A 20,290-nucleotide genomic window follows, 5' to 3' on the forward strand; every position below is an offset into this window, starting at 1 on the left:
CAAACTGCAAGCTCATTTTGCAAGTAGTTTCTGTGATTCTGACATATGCCAGAACTAGTCAGTTGAATCATGAGTCTATTAGTCAGGAAGCCTTGACCAATTTCTCAAAATCTTCTATATCTGTCCAGGGGAAGGTGTTCCCCTCAAAATTAATCCAGAAATATTCTCAAGGGAAAACCAGTAATAGTTGACATTTGTATAATACATTCCTCATTCAGTGATCCCATTATGCATTGCCCACACCGCAAACAAGAAAGTAAACCAAGACATTACTTTCAGCAGTTTAAATCAGTAACGTGATGAATGCTAACAGATTATGAAATTAAAAAACATTTCTACAGAAATTGCCCAATTCAATCAAGCAGCACCACCCTGAAAAAGTATGACTGCAATGCTAACCAGTATAAAACAAGGCAATGCAAATGGTGAGATTCACAGCACAAGAACTCCACTGCCTGCTACAGTCTCATTTTCAATACACATAATGTTTCACTGCCAGAAGGGGGTGGGGTGTTCTGTTTTTGTAAAAACAAATCTCAGAGAGATCTGGCAACTTTTTATTCCAAATATTACTAAAAATTGTTACACATAACATAAATAAAGCTAGCCATTGTCCATATCCATCTTATGTTTACATCAGCTGAAAAAGGATTAATTCCATCCAATTGTATTTTCCACACTTCAATAAAGCAAATTGAGGCCATAAAAGAAACACAACTCTAAAATCCCAGGTACGTGCTCAAGAATCATTCAGAAGAAAAAGAAAAAGAAATTTGGGCTGGGAAATTTAATCCAGGCATGATATAGGAAAAGATATGGAGAGAAAGGAAAGGACCTTAAGAAAACAACCAAAAGAAGTTCTTTAATCAACTGAAAAGGTATCAAGTCGTAAGGTCCAGGTTAACATGACTTAACAGACCAAATATAGTACTCTCAATGGATAAAGCTGCTTTTGCCAGTTACAGAAGAGCACCTCCAGAGTGTATGTGAAAGATGACTGCCAAGTACAGGGAAATTCCTACTTCATTACTAAAACATAACCTAAGACAAGGCAAGTATCAATCATAGAACATATTTTCATACACAAAGATTCATTTTGTTTCCACATTTTATCTCATAACTGTCAAATTTGTTTTCTTGGCACCAAAATATAGATTCTGCTGTTTTAGTTGCTACAATCCAGCTCATTCAGGTATTCTGCCAGGTTACAAAATTAAGATTTATGTTGTTTCACATAATAATGTGAAATGTCTCTTCAGTTCAGTAGCTGTACTACTTTGCGTTCAAAATAAGCCACAGTCTAACCCAAACCTTGGAAAGGAAAGAAATATGGCAAGTAGTGAATATCCTCTCCTTATCGATTCCTGTATCAAGTAATAATCTGTTTCCTTCTGTGATCTACTCACATTTCCTATGTCAAGCAATCTAACTATCAGCTGGACTGACAAAGAATGTTTTTAACAAGAAATTATTGGCAACATTAAAATGAGGACAATTTCTCCTCCTTTATAGAATCATAGAATGGTTTGGGTTGGAAGGGACCTCAAAGATCATCTAGTTCCAACCCCCCTGCCATGGGTAGGGACACCCACCACTAGACCACGTTGCCCAAAGCCCCATCCAACCTGGCCTTGAACACTTCCAGGGATGGGGCCTCCACAACCTCTTTGGGCAACCTGTTCCAGTGCCTCACCACCCTCACAGTAAAGAATTTCTTTCTAACATCTAATCTAAATTGACCCTCTTTCAGCTTAAACCCATTACCCCTTGTCCTGTCACTACACTCCCTCATAAACAGTCCCTCTCCAGCTTTCCTGTAGGCCCCTTCAGGTACTGGTAAGGCACAATTAGATCTTCCCGGAGCCACCTCTTCTCCAGGCTGAACAATCCCAACTCTCTCAGCCTGTTCTCTCCTATGAGAACAGGTGCTCCAGCCCTCTGATCAGCTTCGTGGCCCTCCTCTGGACTCGCTCCAACAGCTCCATGTCTCTCCTGTACTGGGGCCCCCAGAGCTGGACACAGTACTGCAGGTGGGGTCTCACAAGAGCTGAGTAGAGGGGCAGGATCACCTCCCTCGACCTGCTGGTCACACCTCTTTGGATGCAGCCCAGGACACGGTTGGCTTTCTGGGCTGCAAGCGGACACTACCAGCTCATGTTGAGCTTCTCATCAATCAATACCCACAAGTCCTCCTTCTCAGGGCTGCTTTCAATCCATTCCTCGCCCAGCCTGTAGTCGTGCTTGGGATTGCGCTGACCCCTGTGCAGGACCTTGCACTTGGCCTTGTTGAACTTCATGCGGTTCGCACGGGCCCACCTCTCCAGCCTGTCAAGGTCCCTCTGGATGGCATCCCTTCCCTCCAGTGTGTTGACCACACCACACAGCTTGGTGTCGTCGGCAAACTTGCTGAGGGTGCACTCCATCCAGCTGTCCATGTCACTGACAAAGATGTTGAACAGTGCCGGTCCCAGTACCGACCCCTGAGGAACACCACTCGTCACTGTTCTCCACTTGGACATTGAGCCATTGATCACAACCTTGACTGCGACCATCCAGCCAATTCCTTATCCACCATGTGGTCCATCCATTGAATAGGTGTCTCTCCAATTTAGAGACAAGGATGTCATGCGGGACAGTGTCAAATGCCTTGCACAAGTCCAGGTAGATGTCAGTTGCCCTTCCCTTATCCACCAACGCTGTAACCCCATCATAGAAGGCCACCAAGTTTGTCAGGCACAATTTGCCCTTAGTGAAGCCATGTTGGCTGTCACCAATCACCTCCTTATTTTCCATGTGCCTGAGCATAGTCTCCAGGAGGGTCTGCTCCATAATCTTATCGTCTTAATCCTTTCATACATAACCACCACATTAACAGACCAGAAAAGCTTACTTGAAATCTCTGTCACTACCTTGCAAAGGACATAACAGTAATAAACAAATCCCAGCTGCAACACAAATGCATCTTCCTGGACCCTGTAACAGTTATTTGGTAAGAGATTTAGAATAGGTATAGATAGAACTATGATCAAAATGTGAATCACAAGTAGAAGTTGTCACCTTGTTCGCACCTTGCCTGAAAGTGGAAATGTCATTTGTTTTCATCTTCATCCTAACATTTTCCTACCTGTTTTAGTTGAATGGGTTAGAAATAAAGTGATTGTATGTGACAGAAAGAAAACAGTATACTGATGCATTTCAGTTATTTAACAGTCTAAATTAATTGCTGCATCTGAAATTAGAAGGGAAAAAACCCATCCAAAACTTGTTCATAACAAAGAGGCTTTTAAGTGGCTGCTTCCACTTTTACTGCAAAAAATGTTCTATTTTTGAATATCGTCTCCACACCTGCAAATTCCTTCTCCGTAACATGAATTAAAATGCCAACAAGACCTGCATGTCAAAAAACATCTTTCACTAAAATTCAAAACTACTAAAAAATCTGACAAGATTTTCATAGTTGTGTCAAGCTGTGCCATTAGAAATAGAAAAATATAGCATAGAAGAAATGTGCTCTCAACGCCAAGATTTCCAAGCCTGTAAAACCTTCACCAAGGGTCTAATTATTTCAGTGGAAACCTGCCACAACGAGTACTAAAAACACTGACTGTAATGACAGAATTTCTCAACAATTTCAATAAAAAGCAACCAAAATGAAGTTCCAGTTAACAATTCGCAAGTCACAATCATTTGAGTAGTAAGAATATCCAAACTGTAAACAACATGCACTTTTGGGGAAATTCAATCATTTGTTTATAGAGTATGAATTCAGAACCGGCAAGTTTTGTCATTAAAGAACAACAATTCATTGTTAAATCCGACCAATAAGCTGCCAGATGCAGTGCAATTTCAGTGCCTGCCTGAGAACATTCTACTGATTAAATTTGGTTGTCATTTTAATTTCTCCCTTTTTCAAACATTCCTTTCAGAAAAAATACAATATCAGACAACCAATGCATATAATTGAAGACACAAGAAAGCAGTAAAATCCAGTCACCACTCATGTATATCCATCCCCTTGTGGCAGTGACACACACACACAAAATTAGCGGAGCTGGCATGCTATGTGTGTCAGAAGCTGCAAAACTGCTTCTCCTGGATTGCAAACATTAACAGAAAACTCTGTATAGATTCCCCCAAAAAATGACTGAAGGCAGGCTGAAGTGAAGTACAGCCACAACCACATAGAGGGGAAAGGTACACTATGCTGTTTCTCAGATAAAACACTTCCCTTTCTCCCTGTGAGGTAAGAATACGAAAAACTGATTGCATATTGCAGGGCACTAATAGCTACTATGAAAGTAACACACTATTCAAGGAAAGAGTGATTTGAATATTCCCAGGAATATTGTCCACAGCTGTGACTGCTAGTCTGATGTTTCACTAAGGAGGTGGCACATCCAGTTACACTGAGTAAGAATTTTTTTTTAATCTAGAATTCTCAGCACGTACCAAGACCTGCAATATTTAACTGCTTTTAATTTTGATTCTTTATTTGTTTTGGTGGGCGATATGAAAAGGGTACATTTTATCAGAACGTTCATTGAATAGCACTTGTATACCTACTTACAACAAATACCAATCAAAAGATTACAGGGTTCACTTCACTTCTTTTCCAGCTAGCACTCTATAAAACATTAGAGCTCTTTTGTTAAGCTCCATAAAAATTAATATCTCTCTCCCTAATAGGTCATGTTTCACTCATTAGAAGATACCACCAATCAAACCACCATGGGGACTGTAGAGAAATTTTACTTCCTCCCTTTTTACTAGACAACTGAAAGGATAATAAACTCCAACAACTTCAACCGAAGGCGTCATGAGCAGGTGAGGGTACTGTTCCACTCAGAGTTAATTGCTGTAATAAAGCCAACTGAAAAAAAAAATAACCATAGGAAAGAAATAGAGCCTACATTCGCAAAGTCAGTCTCTCTCCATGTGCATTTGTGCAACACCATGATACGTTTAATGTTTGCATTCTTGAAACTCTCTCCATATTAAAGAGCTTTAAGTATTCTTTTACAATATTCTGACATCAACTCACCTCCACCTATGATGCACACAAAATGTGAAACAATAGCAAAAATAAAAGCAGCAAAACCAATCTCAGGATTAAAAGGAAGCCACAATAGTATGATATTACTCCATAGGCCAACCACTGTAGTGATTACTGTGTCTGCCAAGTCTATGTAAAAGACTATCAGCCCAACACAAAATAATTTTTCTATGCTTTCTGTGTCCAGTTTACATAGTTAGGGTTTTTTAAACTTCACAATGCAAGGCAGTTAAATCTTTTCTTCTCAGCTTAGAGCCTGCCTTCTTATTACACAAAAAAATCAAAATATGATGACCATTTTAAAGAAGCAGCCCACAGGGTTTTTGCTTTTGAAATTAAGGAAATCTCACTCACTGTTAAGAGAAGCAAAATTCTAGGATGAATAGGCAAAACATTAAGTTTTCATACATCAGTATGAATGACACTGTCTGGCCAAGAATTCCAGTGCTATTTTTCCAATTGTTAACTAAATCTCTTTTCAGCCAGATTCCCAGAAAATGCTTGAATAGTCAAATATTTGGGCACAAACAATTAGATACTGGAAATCTTATAAAGCAGATGGTTTTATGAGATTTCCAGACTAGGTCAGTTTGTATAAATATCATGGGTTTATTTGGAACCAGATCCAAACCAAAACTCCAAACAATTTAATCATAACTATTTTAGTCACACATAACACTAAACAAACAATTAAGCCTTGGAGATATAAGAACATTCCTGCTCTGTGATTTCGTTTTGTTGTAGATAAAAGATTGCACTTTTGTGCATAGGAATGTAATCAGACCTTTAAAAAAAAAAAAAGACTATTGACATACACATTTATTTATTTGTTTATAGTTAGACTTCATTAGAAGTGCAGCATCCATTTAGTGTTAGAAAGTAGTAAAAGAAAAATGGTTTGAACTATGATTTTTCAGATAGAGTGTTTCACAAATTGGCAGACAAAGTTGATTATATTGTTTCCTTTTTGTTGCTAGGTTTACTTTAAAGTAACAGACACTGACATATATAAAATGATGGAAAGAGTTACATTGCTGATAGCTACCAGTTAAGTTTGCAAAGCACTTCCTAGTTTAGTTTTCACTTTTACATGATCACTAACATTCTTTTTTCTTCCACTTTTTTTTTTTTTTTTTTTTGTTTTAGTAGAACGACTGAAATGAATTGAAGAGTTAGGGGTTCTGGAGAATGAGAGGCTGACCACCAACAAATCTTTCCATTTTTAAACAAGCTTTCAACATATACTCCCATGACAGTAACTCAAAAGCATCCAAAACTCAAAAAGCTTATTTGCTACAGTATGTTTTCTTTAAGGAATTCTGCTAAGTTTAAAATACATCTTCTCTAATGTTTGCAACACAAAATATGATTAAGTTGGCAGCTGTGTAGTGACACAGATTTGTAGATAGGCACAGAAGGAGATACAGGCACATATCTTTCTGAATTTAGGGTTTACAAAAAACCCTACTTGTATATGCAGTACAACAGAAAGAGTAAGTACAGATTCTTCTCTGGTTTTCCCTCTCTACTTTTTTTTTTTTTTTTTTTTTTTTAAACTCAAAAGCATCAGAGACAAATCAAGTAAAACACAAAATCTGTACTATTTCCAAATATAACATTAAGACATTTAAATCACAGGCAAATTTAGACAATATAAATGTGAATTTGTCAAAGTTCTTAAGTTAGCTATATTTAATGAAAAAAACCGCATATCTTCAGGCTTTAAATTTCTATTTCACATGTATCTGAAAGTGTGTTTTTCTATACAATCCACTCAATACAGTAAACGATACAATAAAATACAGTATTCTATCTACAAACCTATTTTTTTCTTGCATAGAAAAAATATTTTCTGTTCCTTCCCCCAACTCCCCTTGCCCAAAGAACTGAAGGTCAAACTCCTCTTTTTTTCACCCCCTGCTCCATTTTGGGATCTGTGGAGCTGTTCTAATCAAAGAAAAGGCCAAGAAAAGTCTACACAATAGTCCATACTCTCTTTTTCAGACCTAAATGGACAGTAAACATAGCCCCAGTATGTTTATTATGACAGCTCTGTCCACTAATGGTTGTTTAAACATTGAAAGGCAGAGAGGAAACAAGTGTCACTACTCTTAGAAGCATAAAAAGAGAAACTGAACATGACTGTGCAGAAGGTTGTCATGACTTTGCCATCCTCCCTCATCAACTACCTCACACTGGTGTCAGAAAACAGAAGATGCTGAGAAAGCTAACTCCACATTGTTGGTGGAACCTTTCTAGTGTTACGTAGTTTTCATCAGTTACATAAAACTAATCACTTCAGGTTTTTTGTTTGGGTCTTTTTGTTTTCTTTTGCATTCTAGTGCTAAGGCTCTGACCAGAGATGATAGCCACTTCAAGGAGGCTTTAAAATTTGACCTTGCAAAGAACTTTGATCCACACAAATGGCAGTGATTATATTTGCTTCCACAAGGGATTAGGGTTTGGGGTTATCTTGCAGGAGATATGTAGCACTCTATTGACTTATGCCCTTAGTCTCTAGAGAGTTAAGCAACCAAACGATGGTTTGTCAAAAAATGGCACAGGAAACTTTCTTCATTGGATTTTCTTAAAAAGCACTTCCTAGGTACAGAACAACACTATGTGCCCTCAATAAGCAAGCAATCATTTCACTGAAGCAATAAGAGATACCAATGCTTTTGGAAAACATGGCACCTCTTACTCAAAACTCATTTGCTCACAAAACCAGATATTCTAAGGAATATCCCACTGAGGTCAGACTCACACTAGGGAAAATCTTGGCCAACAGATCCATGCTGTTCCATATGGTTTTCATCTTCTGAGTCAGTAACATATTCAACTAACTTCTATTATGCAACATTTGTACAAAAGCCTAATGTCCATCCGGAGATGCTAAAATCTTGAGGCTGAGAATAGTGACTCCATTTCAGGTCATACAGAGTTACAAATCTAAAGCTTGGTGGGATATTAACCGACAGAACTGAGTTAAAAGGTCATAATTGCCACATACTGCCGATGTCAAAGATTAGAAGTTACAGAATCACAGAATGGTAGAGGTTGGAAGGGACCTCTGGAGATCATCTAGTCAAACCCCGCTGATAGAGCAGGTTACACAGGATCGCATCCAGGTGGGTTTTGAGTATCTCCAGAGAAGGAGACTCCACAACCTCTCTGGGCAGCCTGTTCCAGGGCTCTGCCACCCCCAAAGTAAAGAAGTTTTTCCTCACATTCAGATGGAACTTCCTGCGTTCCAGTTTGTGCCCACTGCCTCTTGTCCTGTCACTGGGCACCACTGAAAAGAGTTTGGCCCCATCCTCTTGACGCCTGCCTTTTAGATATTTAGAAGCATTGATAAGATCCCCTCTCAGTCTTCTCCAGGCTAAACAGACCCAGCTCTCTCAGCCTTTCCTCATACAAGAGATGCTCCAGTCTCCTAATCGTCCTCTCTTCAGTAGTTCCTTGTCTTTCTTGAACTGGGGAGCCCAGAACGGAACACAGTTCTTCTTAATGCACCAGTGCTGCTTCCCAGCAAGTCAACCTCTAACGTGTGCTGGTGCTTGGGGTTATTCCTCCATAGGTGCAGGACCCTCCACTTGCCCTTGTTGAACTTCATTAGGTTCCTCTCCGCCCAACTTTCCAGCCTGTCCAGGTCTCTCTCAATGGCAGCACAGCCTTTGGGCGTGTCAGCCGCTCCTCCCAGTTTTGTATCATTGGCAGACTTGCCAAGGGTACACTCTGTCCTCTCATCCAGGTCATTGATGAATATGCTGGATGTGACGAGCCAGTACTGACCCCTGGGGCACACCACCAGCGACAGGCCTCCAACTAGACTCTGCGCTGCTTATCACAACCTTCTGAGCTCTGCCATTCAGCCAGTTCTCAACCCACCTCACTGCCTACTCATCTAAACAACACTTCCTAAGCTTGCTTAGGAGAATGTTATGAAAGACAGTGTTAAAAGCCTTGCTGAAGTTGAGGTAGACAACATCCACTGCTCTCCCCTCATCCACCCAGCTGGTCATGCCATCATGGAAAGCTATCAGATTAGTCATACATGATCTCCCCTTGGTGAATCCACACTGACCACTCCCAATAATCTTTTTTTTCCTCCACATGCTTAGAGATGACATCCAGAATGAGCTGTTCTATCCCCTTTCCAGGGATGGAGGAAAGGCTGACTGGCCTGTAGTTTCCAGAGTCCTCCTTCTTGCCCTTTTTGAAGACTGGAATGACACTGGCTTTCCTTCAGTTCTCAGGCACCTCTCCTGTTCTCCATGACCTTTCAAAGATGATAGAGAGTGGCTCAGCAGTAACATCTGCCAGCTCCCTCAGCACTTGTGGGTGCATCCCATTGGGGCCCATGGATTTGTGGGTATCAAGTTTGCCTAAATGATTTCTAACCCAATCCTCCGCGATCAAGGGAAAGTCTTCCTTGCTGCAGACTTTCTCTCTTACCTGCAGGGCCTGGGATTCCTGAGGGTCAGTCTTAGCAGTAAAGACTGAAGTAAAGAAGGCATTCAGTAACTCTGCCTCCTCTGTATCATCCGTCACCAGGTCACCCACCTCATTTAGGAGCAGGCCCACATTTTCCCTAGTCTTCCTTTTGCAACTGATGTACTTGAAGAAGCCCTTCTTGTTGTTCTTGACATTCCTTGCCAGATTTAATTCCAAGTGGGCCTTAGCCTGAATCCCTGCATACTCTGCCAATGTTCCTATATTCCTCCCAAGTGGCCAGTCCCTTTTTGCCACATTCTGTAAACTTCCTTCTTCCATTTGAGTTTTTCTAGAAGCTCCTTGCTCATCCATGCACGTCTCTTGCCTCCTTTGCTTGATTTCTTACTCATAGGGATCTGATCTTGAGCTTGGAGTCACTATACAAGAGTCTTGAGGATGATTAACAGTATGTTTCAGCATGTCATAGTAAAGAGAACATGCCAGATGAAAAAGGATCAAGTGGACTGCTCCTGCGATAGCTACAAATGTTGATAAATCTGTTATCTGATTTGAAGTCTCATACTTTTAACTACTTCCTAATTTTTTCTTATCATCCATATCAATCATCATTCAAATTATTATCATAAATTAACAATTTTTCTTCTAAACACTGACTAGAAATATATTTGAATCCAGTCTCTGCTTGGAATAATAGAAATATGCACCATAGTCATGTGGAGAACTGTTCTCATCATTTACACAAATCACCAGCATTTTGGTCCATTAAAGGTAAACAAAGTAAGAGCACCACTGAAGTGATTTCCCCCCCCCCCTTCATTAACTTTATTCCTATGATTGATTGCAAAGTAGAAATCTGACTATAGGTATATACCCATATTTTGATATGACTGTTTGTAATTTGATTTAAGTGTTTTTAAAATAGCTACTCATTAGTGCATCTTTAGAGTTGAAGTACAGGGAGGTAGTCAAACAAAACGAACAATACAACTCTTATAGGCAAGTCCTTTTATGGGGGCAAAAGGGAAATACACAGGCAGTACTTTAGTACTGACAACATTTCACTAAAATGGAGGGCACATTAAAAGTAAACCTGAGAGGAATCAGCTAACTGGACTAAACAACTAAAGAACCAGAATTCTGGGAGATGCATACCATTACCTGACACAAACACATGGTAAAAGCAAGTGTCTCACACTAGTGTAGCAAACATATAGAATATACTTTAAACATTGCAATATACCAGTAGCACTGCACTAAGTGGAAAACATTACATACTATGTTAAAGAGTTTGAACAAACTTTGAGTCAGTGAATGTCCCAACAAGAATATTCAGTTACTGAAGAGAAATGGCAGCTTGTTTTTGTGGGAGCTCTGTCTGGCTTGCCACATTCATACTGGTGAGTGCAAAGGACAGAGCTTTGTTACCATAGCTAAGTTTCTTCTGAGAGGGTGATGACCACCAATTAAACCCAGCTCTTGAGCTGGTAGGGTGACTACACCCTTCTTGTGTGCCCTTCTGCGCAAACTGCTGTGTAAACTGCTGCATCATGCCCTGGCTAACGCGCCATGCTCTGTTTGCCACATCACATCGTGGCTGACATGCCACGCTCTGTTTGCCTGCTCTGTTCACAGTGCTCCTGTTCACTCACACTCCATAGGGCTGCCTTTTGTAGGTGTGTGGGGTGGCTGCTGTGGCTCTGGTAGCGCCCAGGCCTTGTCAGCATCTCCCACGGGAGCTGCCAGCTTCTGGCAGGTCTCTCCGCTCCCCTGGCGTTTCTTTGCCTCAAGAAAACCCCCTGCATGCCAAGATCTGCCACTCTGCTGTGGGTCAGGTCAGCACTGGAGCAGCTCCCCTCAGCAACTGGTTGGTGATAAAGATCCAAATTTGCTCATGAGAAATTTTTGAAGCTTGAAAATGGTTAGTCCAAAACTTTTGGGAGGTAAGAAAAAGGTTATATTGGCTACATGGGATGGGCTTTTTTAACATAACCTATGTTTGACATCCAGTTTAATGATATCAATGGGAGGTTTTTTATCAACATCAAAGTAAGCAGATTCAAGTCTAAATTAGACAGCTACAAATTAGACAAAAATTAGATAGATAGGGAAAAAAGTGCTCTCAATAATGCAAAGATGCATTCAAAAAAGAAAAGATGATAGCTGCAAACCAGATGTAGATGCATCCCAAACATGGGTGCACAAAGTTTCTTCTTGGTTTTACAAAACACTGCTGAGTTGAATGGAGCTTCACACAATGTAAAGGAAGACAAAAAAATTCTTCTGTCATAAAAGGAAGAAAACAAAGAGAACACCAAAGTGACAGAGAAGGGAAAACATCTGCATTAACAATTCCAATAATTGCAGTAGATAAATTTTACTCATCTGCCAAGAGTTGCCTAAAATAGAACTTTACTTAACTGAGAAGATACACAGCACTATGACTTCTCTTGCCACTGCTACTTGGTGAGTCTTCCTGAGCTCCCCACCTACTGTACCACTCATTAAATAATTACAGGAAAACAAAAATTTTATAGTAGAAGAGATCAACTTTTACTTATAACAGAAAATTAATGAAAGTTGCATTGTATCAATATCAGGAAAGTAGTGTAGTGACAAGACTAAATACAGGAAACAAAAATCAAATAGCATTGAAACAGGACATCATTCCCCTACCACAGCACAGCAAAAGACTTACTTTACTTCTATTTGGCAAACTTTAAACCAATGTATTTCCTATCATTTAACAAAGTTTCTTTCAAGTGATTCAGATACAAATGATGGTAGAGCCAAGGCCAATGGTTTAAGAAGAACAAAGGATCTAGTATGAAATAGCAAGATTTGTACTTCAGCATGTAGACGTCTGACTAAATTTGCACTCAAGACAAGTAAGGACTTGCAAAGCGCTAATTGAAGTAAATGAGAAAACTTACTTCACATTCAGAACTATTGCTTCCAACTTTTTTATTTCCACTGTCAAACTTATTTCAGCCACACCAGAAAACTACGCTGAATTAAATCACGATCATCATAAAAAACTGTTTTCTGTTATGTTACCTGTCACTAGCACAGTTACTTGTTGCTGTCCAGTCATGTTGAGGGTTGACTAGGATGCCCCAAGAGAGGAACACAGAGGTTGGGGTCAGAGTGCCAACTACCAGCTGCAGAGGCTTTTGAGTCTTGGTCCGACCTACGTAAGAAACATATAATCGCAATTACAAGTTAGTTTCTCTCTCCTGCATTATACAGGGGAAAGTTTTTGCAGTTGGATAAAGTAAATTAAGACCTACTTCTCTTCCCAACTTAAAGGGAAAGGTACAACGGTTCTCCCTCTTTTTCATGGTCACTATTGCTAATGTATGATTTTAAAAAGGGGGCAGAGACAGTGTCTGTGATCTGTTTGTTGACTTCTTGTTGAGGCAAGTGAACCATCTGCAAGGAAGAGACTGCTCCTTCTCTGAAATCAACTGAGCATGAACAGAGGAAAGAAGTGCAGAACAAAACTGGCATAAAGGAAGGGAGGATGCAGTTAGCAGGCAGCAGGAGCACAGATTAGGAGACTACTTTAGAAAGCAGGTATCAGACACACAAGCTTCAAAAAAGACTATTTTTAGGTCCCCTCTGGACTTGCACAGCATGTATTTCAACCTTGGAAGACACTGGAAGACTCCACTTCCAGACTTGCAGATCCAAGGTAAACCTAAAGGAATTCTTGCTATTACTTGGTGGGTAGAAGGGAGATTCGTTTTACTAAACTTTGTTTCAATTTTGTCTTATTTTGACTATTTCTCTTTTTTCAGCCTATGTTCCAGTTAAACCTAGTTTTTGAAAATGAACAGTGGGTGGTTTTGATATGCTTAATATAAGAATAAGCTATATGCAGATTAAGTTCAAAGCTCTGGCTGTCTTGAACTGCATCACAGAAGGTGTTCCACAGAGTTCAGGACATTAGGAAGTCTCTTTTTGCATATGACAGAAATAGTAACTTCTTGGCAGGATTCTTAGTAAAACTGCAATTATGTCCATAGATAAGACATACTTTCTACAGCATTCTTCATCAAGAATAAAATAAAACCTACAAAAATCCTTTTGCTTTTAATTGTAGGCAGATCTGAGTTGGTGTCTGTATCTGGGAGCATTTTTCTCTTTTTAACCACCTACTACATTAAAAATTTTCAGCTTTTGCATGACACTTCAGCTTTGCTCTGAATGCAGTAGCACAACTCTCATGTGGAGAAAGAACTTTATTTATTTAAAATTCAAAAGTTAATGGTTGGAAATTAAGAAATGATCTAGAGTAAATATTTTGAACCGGTAGTTTGTGGACTGCTACAAGCCCAAGGAGAACCTCTGGTGTTTGAAAGATGATTAATTAAAGGAAATCCATATATTCTTTACATCACATTACATACTTCAAAAATAAAAAGGATCTGTACCTCCTCAAAATGTATAGATGACCACAAATTCCTTAAAAGTTTATAGGCCACTGATTTAAGGGTTACATTTTTCACTGTTGTGAAACAGATCTGATTAACTTTCTTTTCATGCCTTTTGAACCCTCGTATCTCTTCAATTAAAAAGCCCCGATGAAAGTCTGATTCGTACTTTCAACCAACGCATATATGTGCATTTCGAAATGTTAACTGTGGGGGTTTTTACTTTATATTGATAATGAATATGTTGCCACAACCCCCCCCCCCCCCAAACAAAATAAAACCAGTCGCTACGCATAAGAGAAAGTATGACACGCTTTGAAATATTGCGGAACATATGATACTTCCACAAGGGCAAACATCCAAATAATTTTCTTGTTTTCTGGACCAGTTCCTATACTCTTTCTCCATTTTTAAAGAAAAACTTAACACAAACAGCTTGATCATTCATCAAAATATCTGGCAAATCTGCTATCTATAGCAAAATCCCTTTCTTGATCACTTTTTGAGGAAACGTGGAAAATACCAAGTTTTAATGAAAAGAAAAAACAAGCTCTCATATAACTTGAAATCATACTGGGGTTTGGGAGGACCTACATACGATTTTGATTATGACTCTTATTAAGTCATTAGTTCCCAGTTAGAGACTGCACTGTAAAACCAGGAATTACCTTGGTGACAATCTATGTTGATCTACATGAACACAAACCATACAACTCTGCTATATTAATCACAGTTTGAACTACAATGTCTCCTCTAGAAATGTAACCAGTCTTCATTTGTAAATTTAAAATTGCAGTGACTCAGGCTCTGCCACAATTCTTGGTCATGTGTCCAGTTTAACTATTCTCACTACTAAAAAGACTTGCACATATCTAGCTAGCATTAAACCAACAGTTGTTCTTATATCTTTGCTGGACGGAAAAGTCAATTTCATGAATCTTGTTCCACAAATCAGTTTCTGTATACTGTAGATACAAAAATTAGTATTTTCCAAATAGTGCATTGGGCATTTTTTTCTTATATATATATTTTTATTTTATACATGTATATATATATGTGAAGTTGCATCTGAAAGGTGCACTTTTCAAAATCTTTCCAGACATACTGTTTTACATCTGTCCAAGAACAAGAAGAAATTAATCTCAAGCAGCTCCCAGGAATTAGAAAAAAAATTCGTATGAATATCTCAAACTATAAACATATACATATATACTATCAGTTTATTGTCTGCAACAGACCAGTGATCCTGAGAGTCATCTCCATATTAAAGTAAGCAATTAAAAGGTAACACTATTAATGACATGAATAAGGTCATATAGAAAGTCTTTGGAACAAATAAGAATCAAATGTAGATTTCTGCTCTGCTATGTACAGTTTAAGCTAGAAACACCCCTCTTTCCTTAACTCCTTGCATCAGCAAACTTAGTAGTAGTACCGATTTGCAGATACATATATGTAAATACACACACAAGTTACCATTTCCAATGAGAAACAAAGAGCATTAACATGTCCATGGATGAAGGAATCCTTACTAGTAGTTTGAGAAGAGTAACTTCAATACATCAGATCATTGTATTTCAAAACTTTTACTTTTTTTGCATGCACTTGCGACCTCTTTAAGAATCAGAAATTAGTATTCTAAACTTCAGTTCTCATTTGTAAGAACTTTTTACAAGAACAATCTCTAGGTACTTCTTCATATTTTGAACACCATATGTGCGACTAATTAGTGACTAGGAAATTCTGTCATACATTTACCTTTCCAAGTATGGAATTTGTGCATCCCAGTCAGACACCTACAGTTAAAAATACCTTTTCAGGGAAAACCAGTAAGAGATTCTGTCTTCCTTTAACTACTTTAAGAAAGAGATGCAGTTATGGTAAAGTACCTGAACAAGATTTCTTGTTATTTGAAATACGTGCTGGTCTTACTGAAACCAAATACCGTGGCTCCGCATCTGTAAATGAAGAAAACAGCAATTAGTACAGACGTGTACTTGTATATGTACTTTATTTGAAAAACAGATTAACCTATAATTCATAAGAGAAAGTCCAATATTCAGTGAACGCTTGACATTTTATCCAACCTTTGTGATCTTTCAGCATGTTTGCTTTAAGGTTTATTCACCAATCATTCAGAAATATTCTAGCCATTAGGAAAAGTGATACACCCATGCACAAAAGATTTGGCAATTGTTTTTGATTGAGACACACCAGGTGAACATAGCAGGAAACACATTTCAACGCAAACATTACTTGGAAAGTGAAGGGGAATGAAAACCCAGATGAAGAAGAAGAGGTGATGGCAAAACAAGAAAGTAAACCAGGTAAAGTAATAAGAGGGCAAAGTCTGAAAAGTACAACCAGGAGATATCTAGTCTCCTGACAGGAGTCATAGGAACTTTTCCTACAATATTTTCTGTATTCTGTTTTAGGCTATACACCTTTGTTCTCCTGTTGTAAGCAGTTTCTCAGTAAAGAGTTGACCTATTGTAAAAAGAATAAACAAAATGCATCAATCATTTAGGATCACACATCCCAGCAGACTAATACTAAATCATTCAAGATTTGCAAGATTGTCTGGTTGCAGAAAACACCACAATAACAGACAGTCTCCACATCAGTTACTGGCTTGTTTCATAATCACATTTACATACTTTTCCCAGGGACTTATTATGATATTTAACTATTAAGTGTTTTGACAGTTCTGAATGCACTTTATGAAAGTAAAGTTATTACAAACATTTAAGAGCTAGGGACTAATATCTGTGTAAAATCCACAAAGGGCTGTAACTGTAGAATCTCTGAGTACTATTACATTAGAAATAATGTTGCATGCAACAGGAGAGCAACACTTTAAATGATTTTCTTATTCAATAAATTCATCTCAGAGAGACTGTAAATGTCAGAAAGTCTGGAAAATACCTTTCTTTTCATTTTAACCTCTATGCATTTCAATGAACCTTTGCAAAATACTTCTTAGATCTTTACAGGAATGAATCTCTCTCCATTTTTACTCCAGTTTGAACTTTTTTGTGCCACTTGCCATAAAAGGTTCAACTGCTTCATTTCAGAAAGTTAACAGATCATATTACATAGTAAAAAAAAAAATGAAAAGCCCTTCAGAAGACAAGATTTTCTGTCTTTCAATTCAATCTTACATGAATGGCCTAAGTTTCTTTTGAAGTACACAAGAACTGCAGCCATTATAAAGGATGCAGAGTCATTGCTAGCTGGGTGTGAGTTGTGAACCAGGTTGGAAAACTTCTGGAAATACTAGTCTTCATAGGAAACAATTAAAAGAAGGAAACCAAGTTTTACACAAGCTCTAACACATTTGAGAGACATTTGATGCAGTTTGGATGACACAAGCACACATGGTAAAAGGCCACAAGTTCAGATATATTCATGTTTCTGGCAGTGAAAGGCAGATAACTTCACCCTGCAGCTTAAAATAATAAATGCTTTGATTAAAACAATATTGAGATGGTGAATTTAGTTTGGGGAATTCATCTTCAGAAAGAAGATTTCCCCTTACTCTTGACATCAGATGTCAGAGATTTCTGCTCTTCTTATTCTCACTGCCTCTATTCTCAGTGAACTGCAACACTAAAAAAGAAGTCATAGAAACTTCGAAAGAGATATCCATGGGCAGAATTTGGCCCACCATATACTGATCAAAAAGCTACATTTTTTTTTAAAAAAAAGGATTCTCTGTGTAAAATTCTTATTCTAGTTTAGATACATTTCTCTAAATCTCTATCTATGGATGACAGATTGAATTTCCTGTATATTTCAGTGTAATAGATAACTTGAAGTCTATTAATTAAATGGAACCATTGAAAAATCGTTCATCTTTCTCTTACATCCAGGTTTCTGTAAGGAGAGAGGAAGGAAAACCAGTACTGAATAAATCAAAAGCCTGCTGCGTTACTTAAAAGGCTGTGCCAGTGTGGGAAAAACCACTCACTTAACTTCACTGATTCTATGCTTCTAAGTCACCGGAAACCCATACTATGGATGTACCTTAATTGTTTAATTATTGGTTTGAAATGTGTTTCAATTGCTGAAATTTAATTTTAGTGTTATAATTCCCTAAACATGAGTTGTTTTGCCAATTCAGTTGAGAGGCGCCATATGACATTGGAATTGCGCTTTCAAGTTTAAATATCCACAGCTGAATAAAGCAAAGCCACTTTGGACCAAAGCACAACACTCCTGCAGGCACATACACCTAACCAAATTATTTTTAAAACAGCAGGGAAGACTAGTCACACACCTGAGTATTTGTAAAGCAACAGTATTTTTATCTATGGCATTTGATACATACAGTAGACACAAGCATATGCGTTCAGTACATATTCTTACAACCTTTCCTCCCACTTCTCAAAAATACTAGACAGAACTATTCAGTTATTTTGTTTTAGCTTTTAAACACCAAGGCTACTACAGCTCAATGAACTGCCACCAATTAGATGAAATAGTTTTCTGAACTGCTTCAGTTACTCAGTACTTTTTCATCTGGAAAGCCTGAAATACACACACACTACATGTACACACAAGTATGTCTAAAAATTACCACACTACATGTACACACAAGTATGTCTACAATTTACCACAGAAGAAACATTTCAAAGACTGCAAAGTTGCACAGAAGCAGACCAGCACTTTGGTGTTATAGAAGAAAAAAAACCAATTGTTTGACTAAGATTCTGTGATATTAATGATATAAAATTATTAAAAGAAAAAAAACTTCCATTATCCACCTTAACAGCTTCAAGAGACACCCAGAATATAACACAAATATATGCCACTGAAACATCAAACTAATATAGGAGAACACTTACTTCCATATGTCATGAGCTAGGCTATCAAACCAGTGGCAGCAGGCCACCAACATGCACTGCAAAATGCTAGCAAATTCTGCCTATGTTCAAGCATGCTATTTTAATTCAGTTCAGGGATCAGCCAATATAGAAATGCAGTTGAAAGCAAAGCAATGTAAGAATGAACTGACTAATGAACTTAGAATAAATTTAAAAAAAAAAAAAAAGTGTTACAATGCATCATTAGAATTCATAAATCAACAGATTCAGAAATCAAAACAAAGTATTTTTTAGCTTCAGGCTGCCATTCCCTAATCTGAATTAAGGGATTGCTAAAGACTTACTACGGGATGTTGTTAAGGGCAAAGGCCAAAGGTAGAGAAAGGGAAGGATCAAAAGTACTGTGGTTTAACAAGCATGGAGAAAGATAGAGAAGGGGGACAAAGGGGCTCGTGTGAATGAAACTGCTGCCTATCAGTACACTTGCATAGCTGAAGGTGCAGCTTCTGACCTCCTCCAGATCCTCCAGTTCACTAGGGTCAGCTAACATTAGCAATAAGAATCTGGTTTTTTGTATGAAACAACATACTCATGAATAATGTTCACATTATTTGGCATCTTGAAAACCATACATCTGCACATTTCTGGGAATTGACCAGATAAGAAACTGACTGCACAGCAAGATCTTTTAGCTAAGCACTGCTCTAGCACACGTCCCTGAATTACACTTTGTAAAATGTGTTCAAGGTGGTGCTAGAATTCTTCCCTATATATATGCAAAATTCACCCATCATTATGGTTATTACAAAGCAGGATTGTACAGTGTAAGAGAACAATATATTGGCAATCTGGTTTAGGTAAAGGAAAGGCCAAAGCACAGCTCAACTCTGTGCTGATTTTAGAAACTGAAATTAATTTTGTTCACTCTGTTAGCTAACTGCTGTTCACTCTTACAAAATTTTCCTGTCTCCACCCAATTTTTTGAGTTCCTCCAACAGTATCAACAAATTCAAGGAGGCTGACTTGCAATCTTCCTAACCAAGTTAGAAAAAACTAGCACAAGTTTTTCAAGGAAATACTCTTTCTTTCTGAGTCACACAGACTGGACAGATTTAGATAAAGGCTTAAGTCAAGATCAGAACGTTTGGATGGGTATATTCACCTTATTTATTAGTCTAGCTGAATTTACATTTTGATACCTTTTGACACAGTCTGAATACCTTCTATGACAAATAATATCATCTTACTGTCATCTAAGCTCATAAAATACACTCAGCACAAAAGAAAATATATCTTGTATCCTGATAAAGAGGCATACTACTTTGAACCAAAATTTGATGCTGCGCCATCATTGTCATTTATCCTTCACTGTGATTCAAATTCATCTGTCTAGCAATACATGAAGCTGCTCAAGAGTTTGTTGTCAGCACGAGCTCATTGTAAGTTCGGGAAATCCAACAGAATTTTTTTCTCTTGGTACATGCCCTCTGCAGGCAGTTCCCAATTCATGGATAATGTTATGC

At 38.2% G+C, this 20,290-nt stretch overlaps 1 protein-coding gene across 1 annotated transcript in view; it reads right to left on the minus strand.

Annotated features, from left to right (window-relative positions):
• Positions 1-20,290, minus strand: part of LOC104631546 (target of Nesh-SH3) — a 164,967-nt gene that overhangs the window by 115,319 nt on the left and 29,358 nt on the right. Inside the window, 2 exon segments of the mRNA XM_075766839.1 lie at positions 12,563-12,695; positions 15,831-15,899. Of these exon segments, the coding sequence (XP_075622954.1) occupies positions 12,563-12,695; positions 15,831-15,899 (202 nt within the window).

This window comes from Balearica regulorum, chromosome 1, assembly GCF_011004875.1.
Source record: "Balearica regulorum gibbericeps isolate bBalReg1 chromosome 1, bBalReg1.pri, whole genome shotgun sequence".
Classification (NCBI taxonomy): domain Eukaryota; kingdom Metazoa; phylum Chordata; class Aves; order Gruiformes; family Gruidae; genus Balearica; species Balearica regulorum.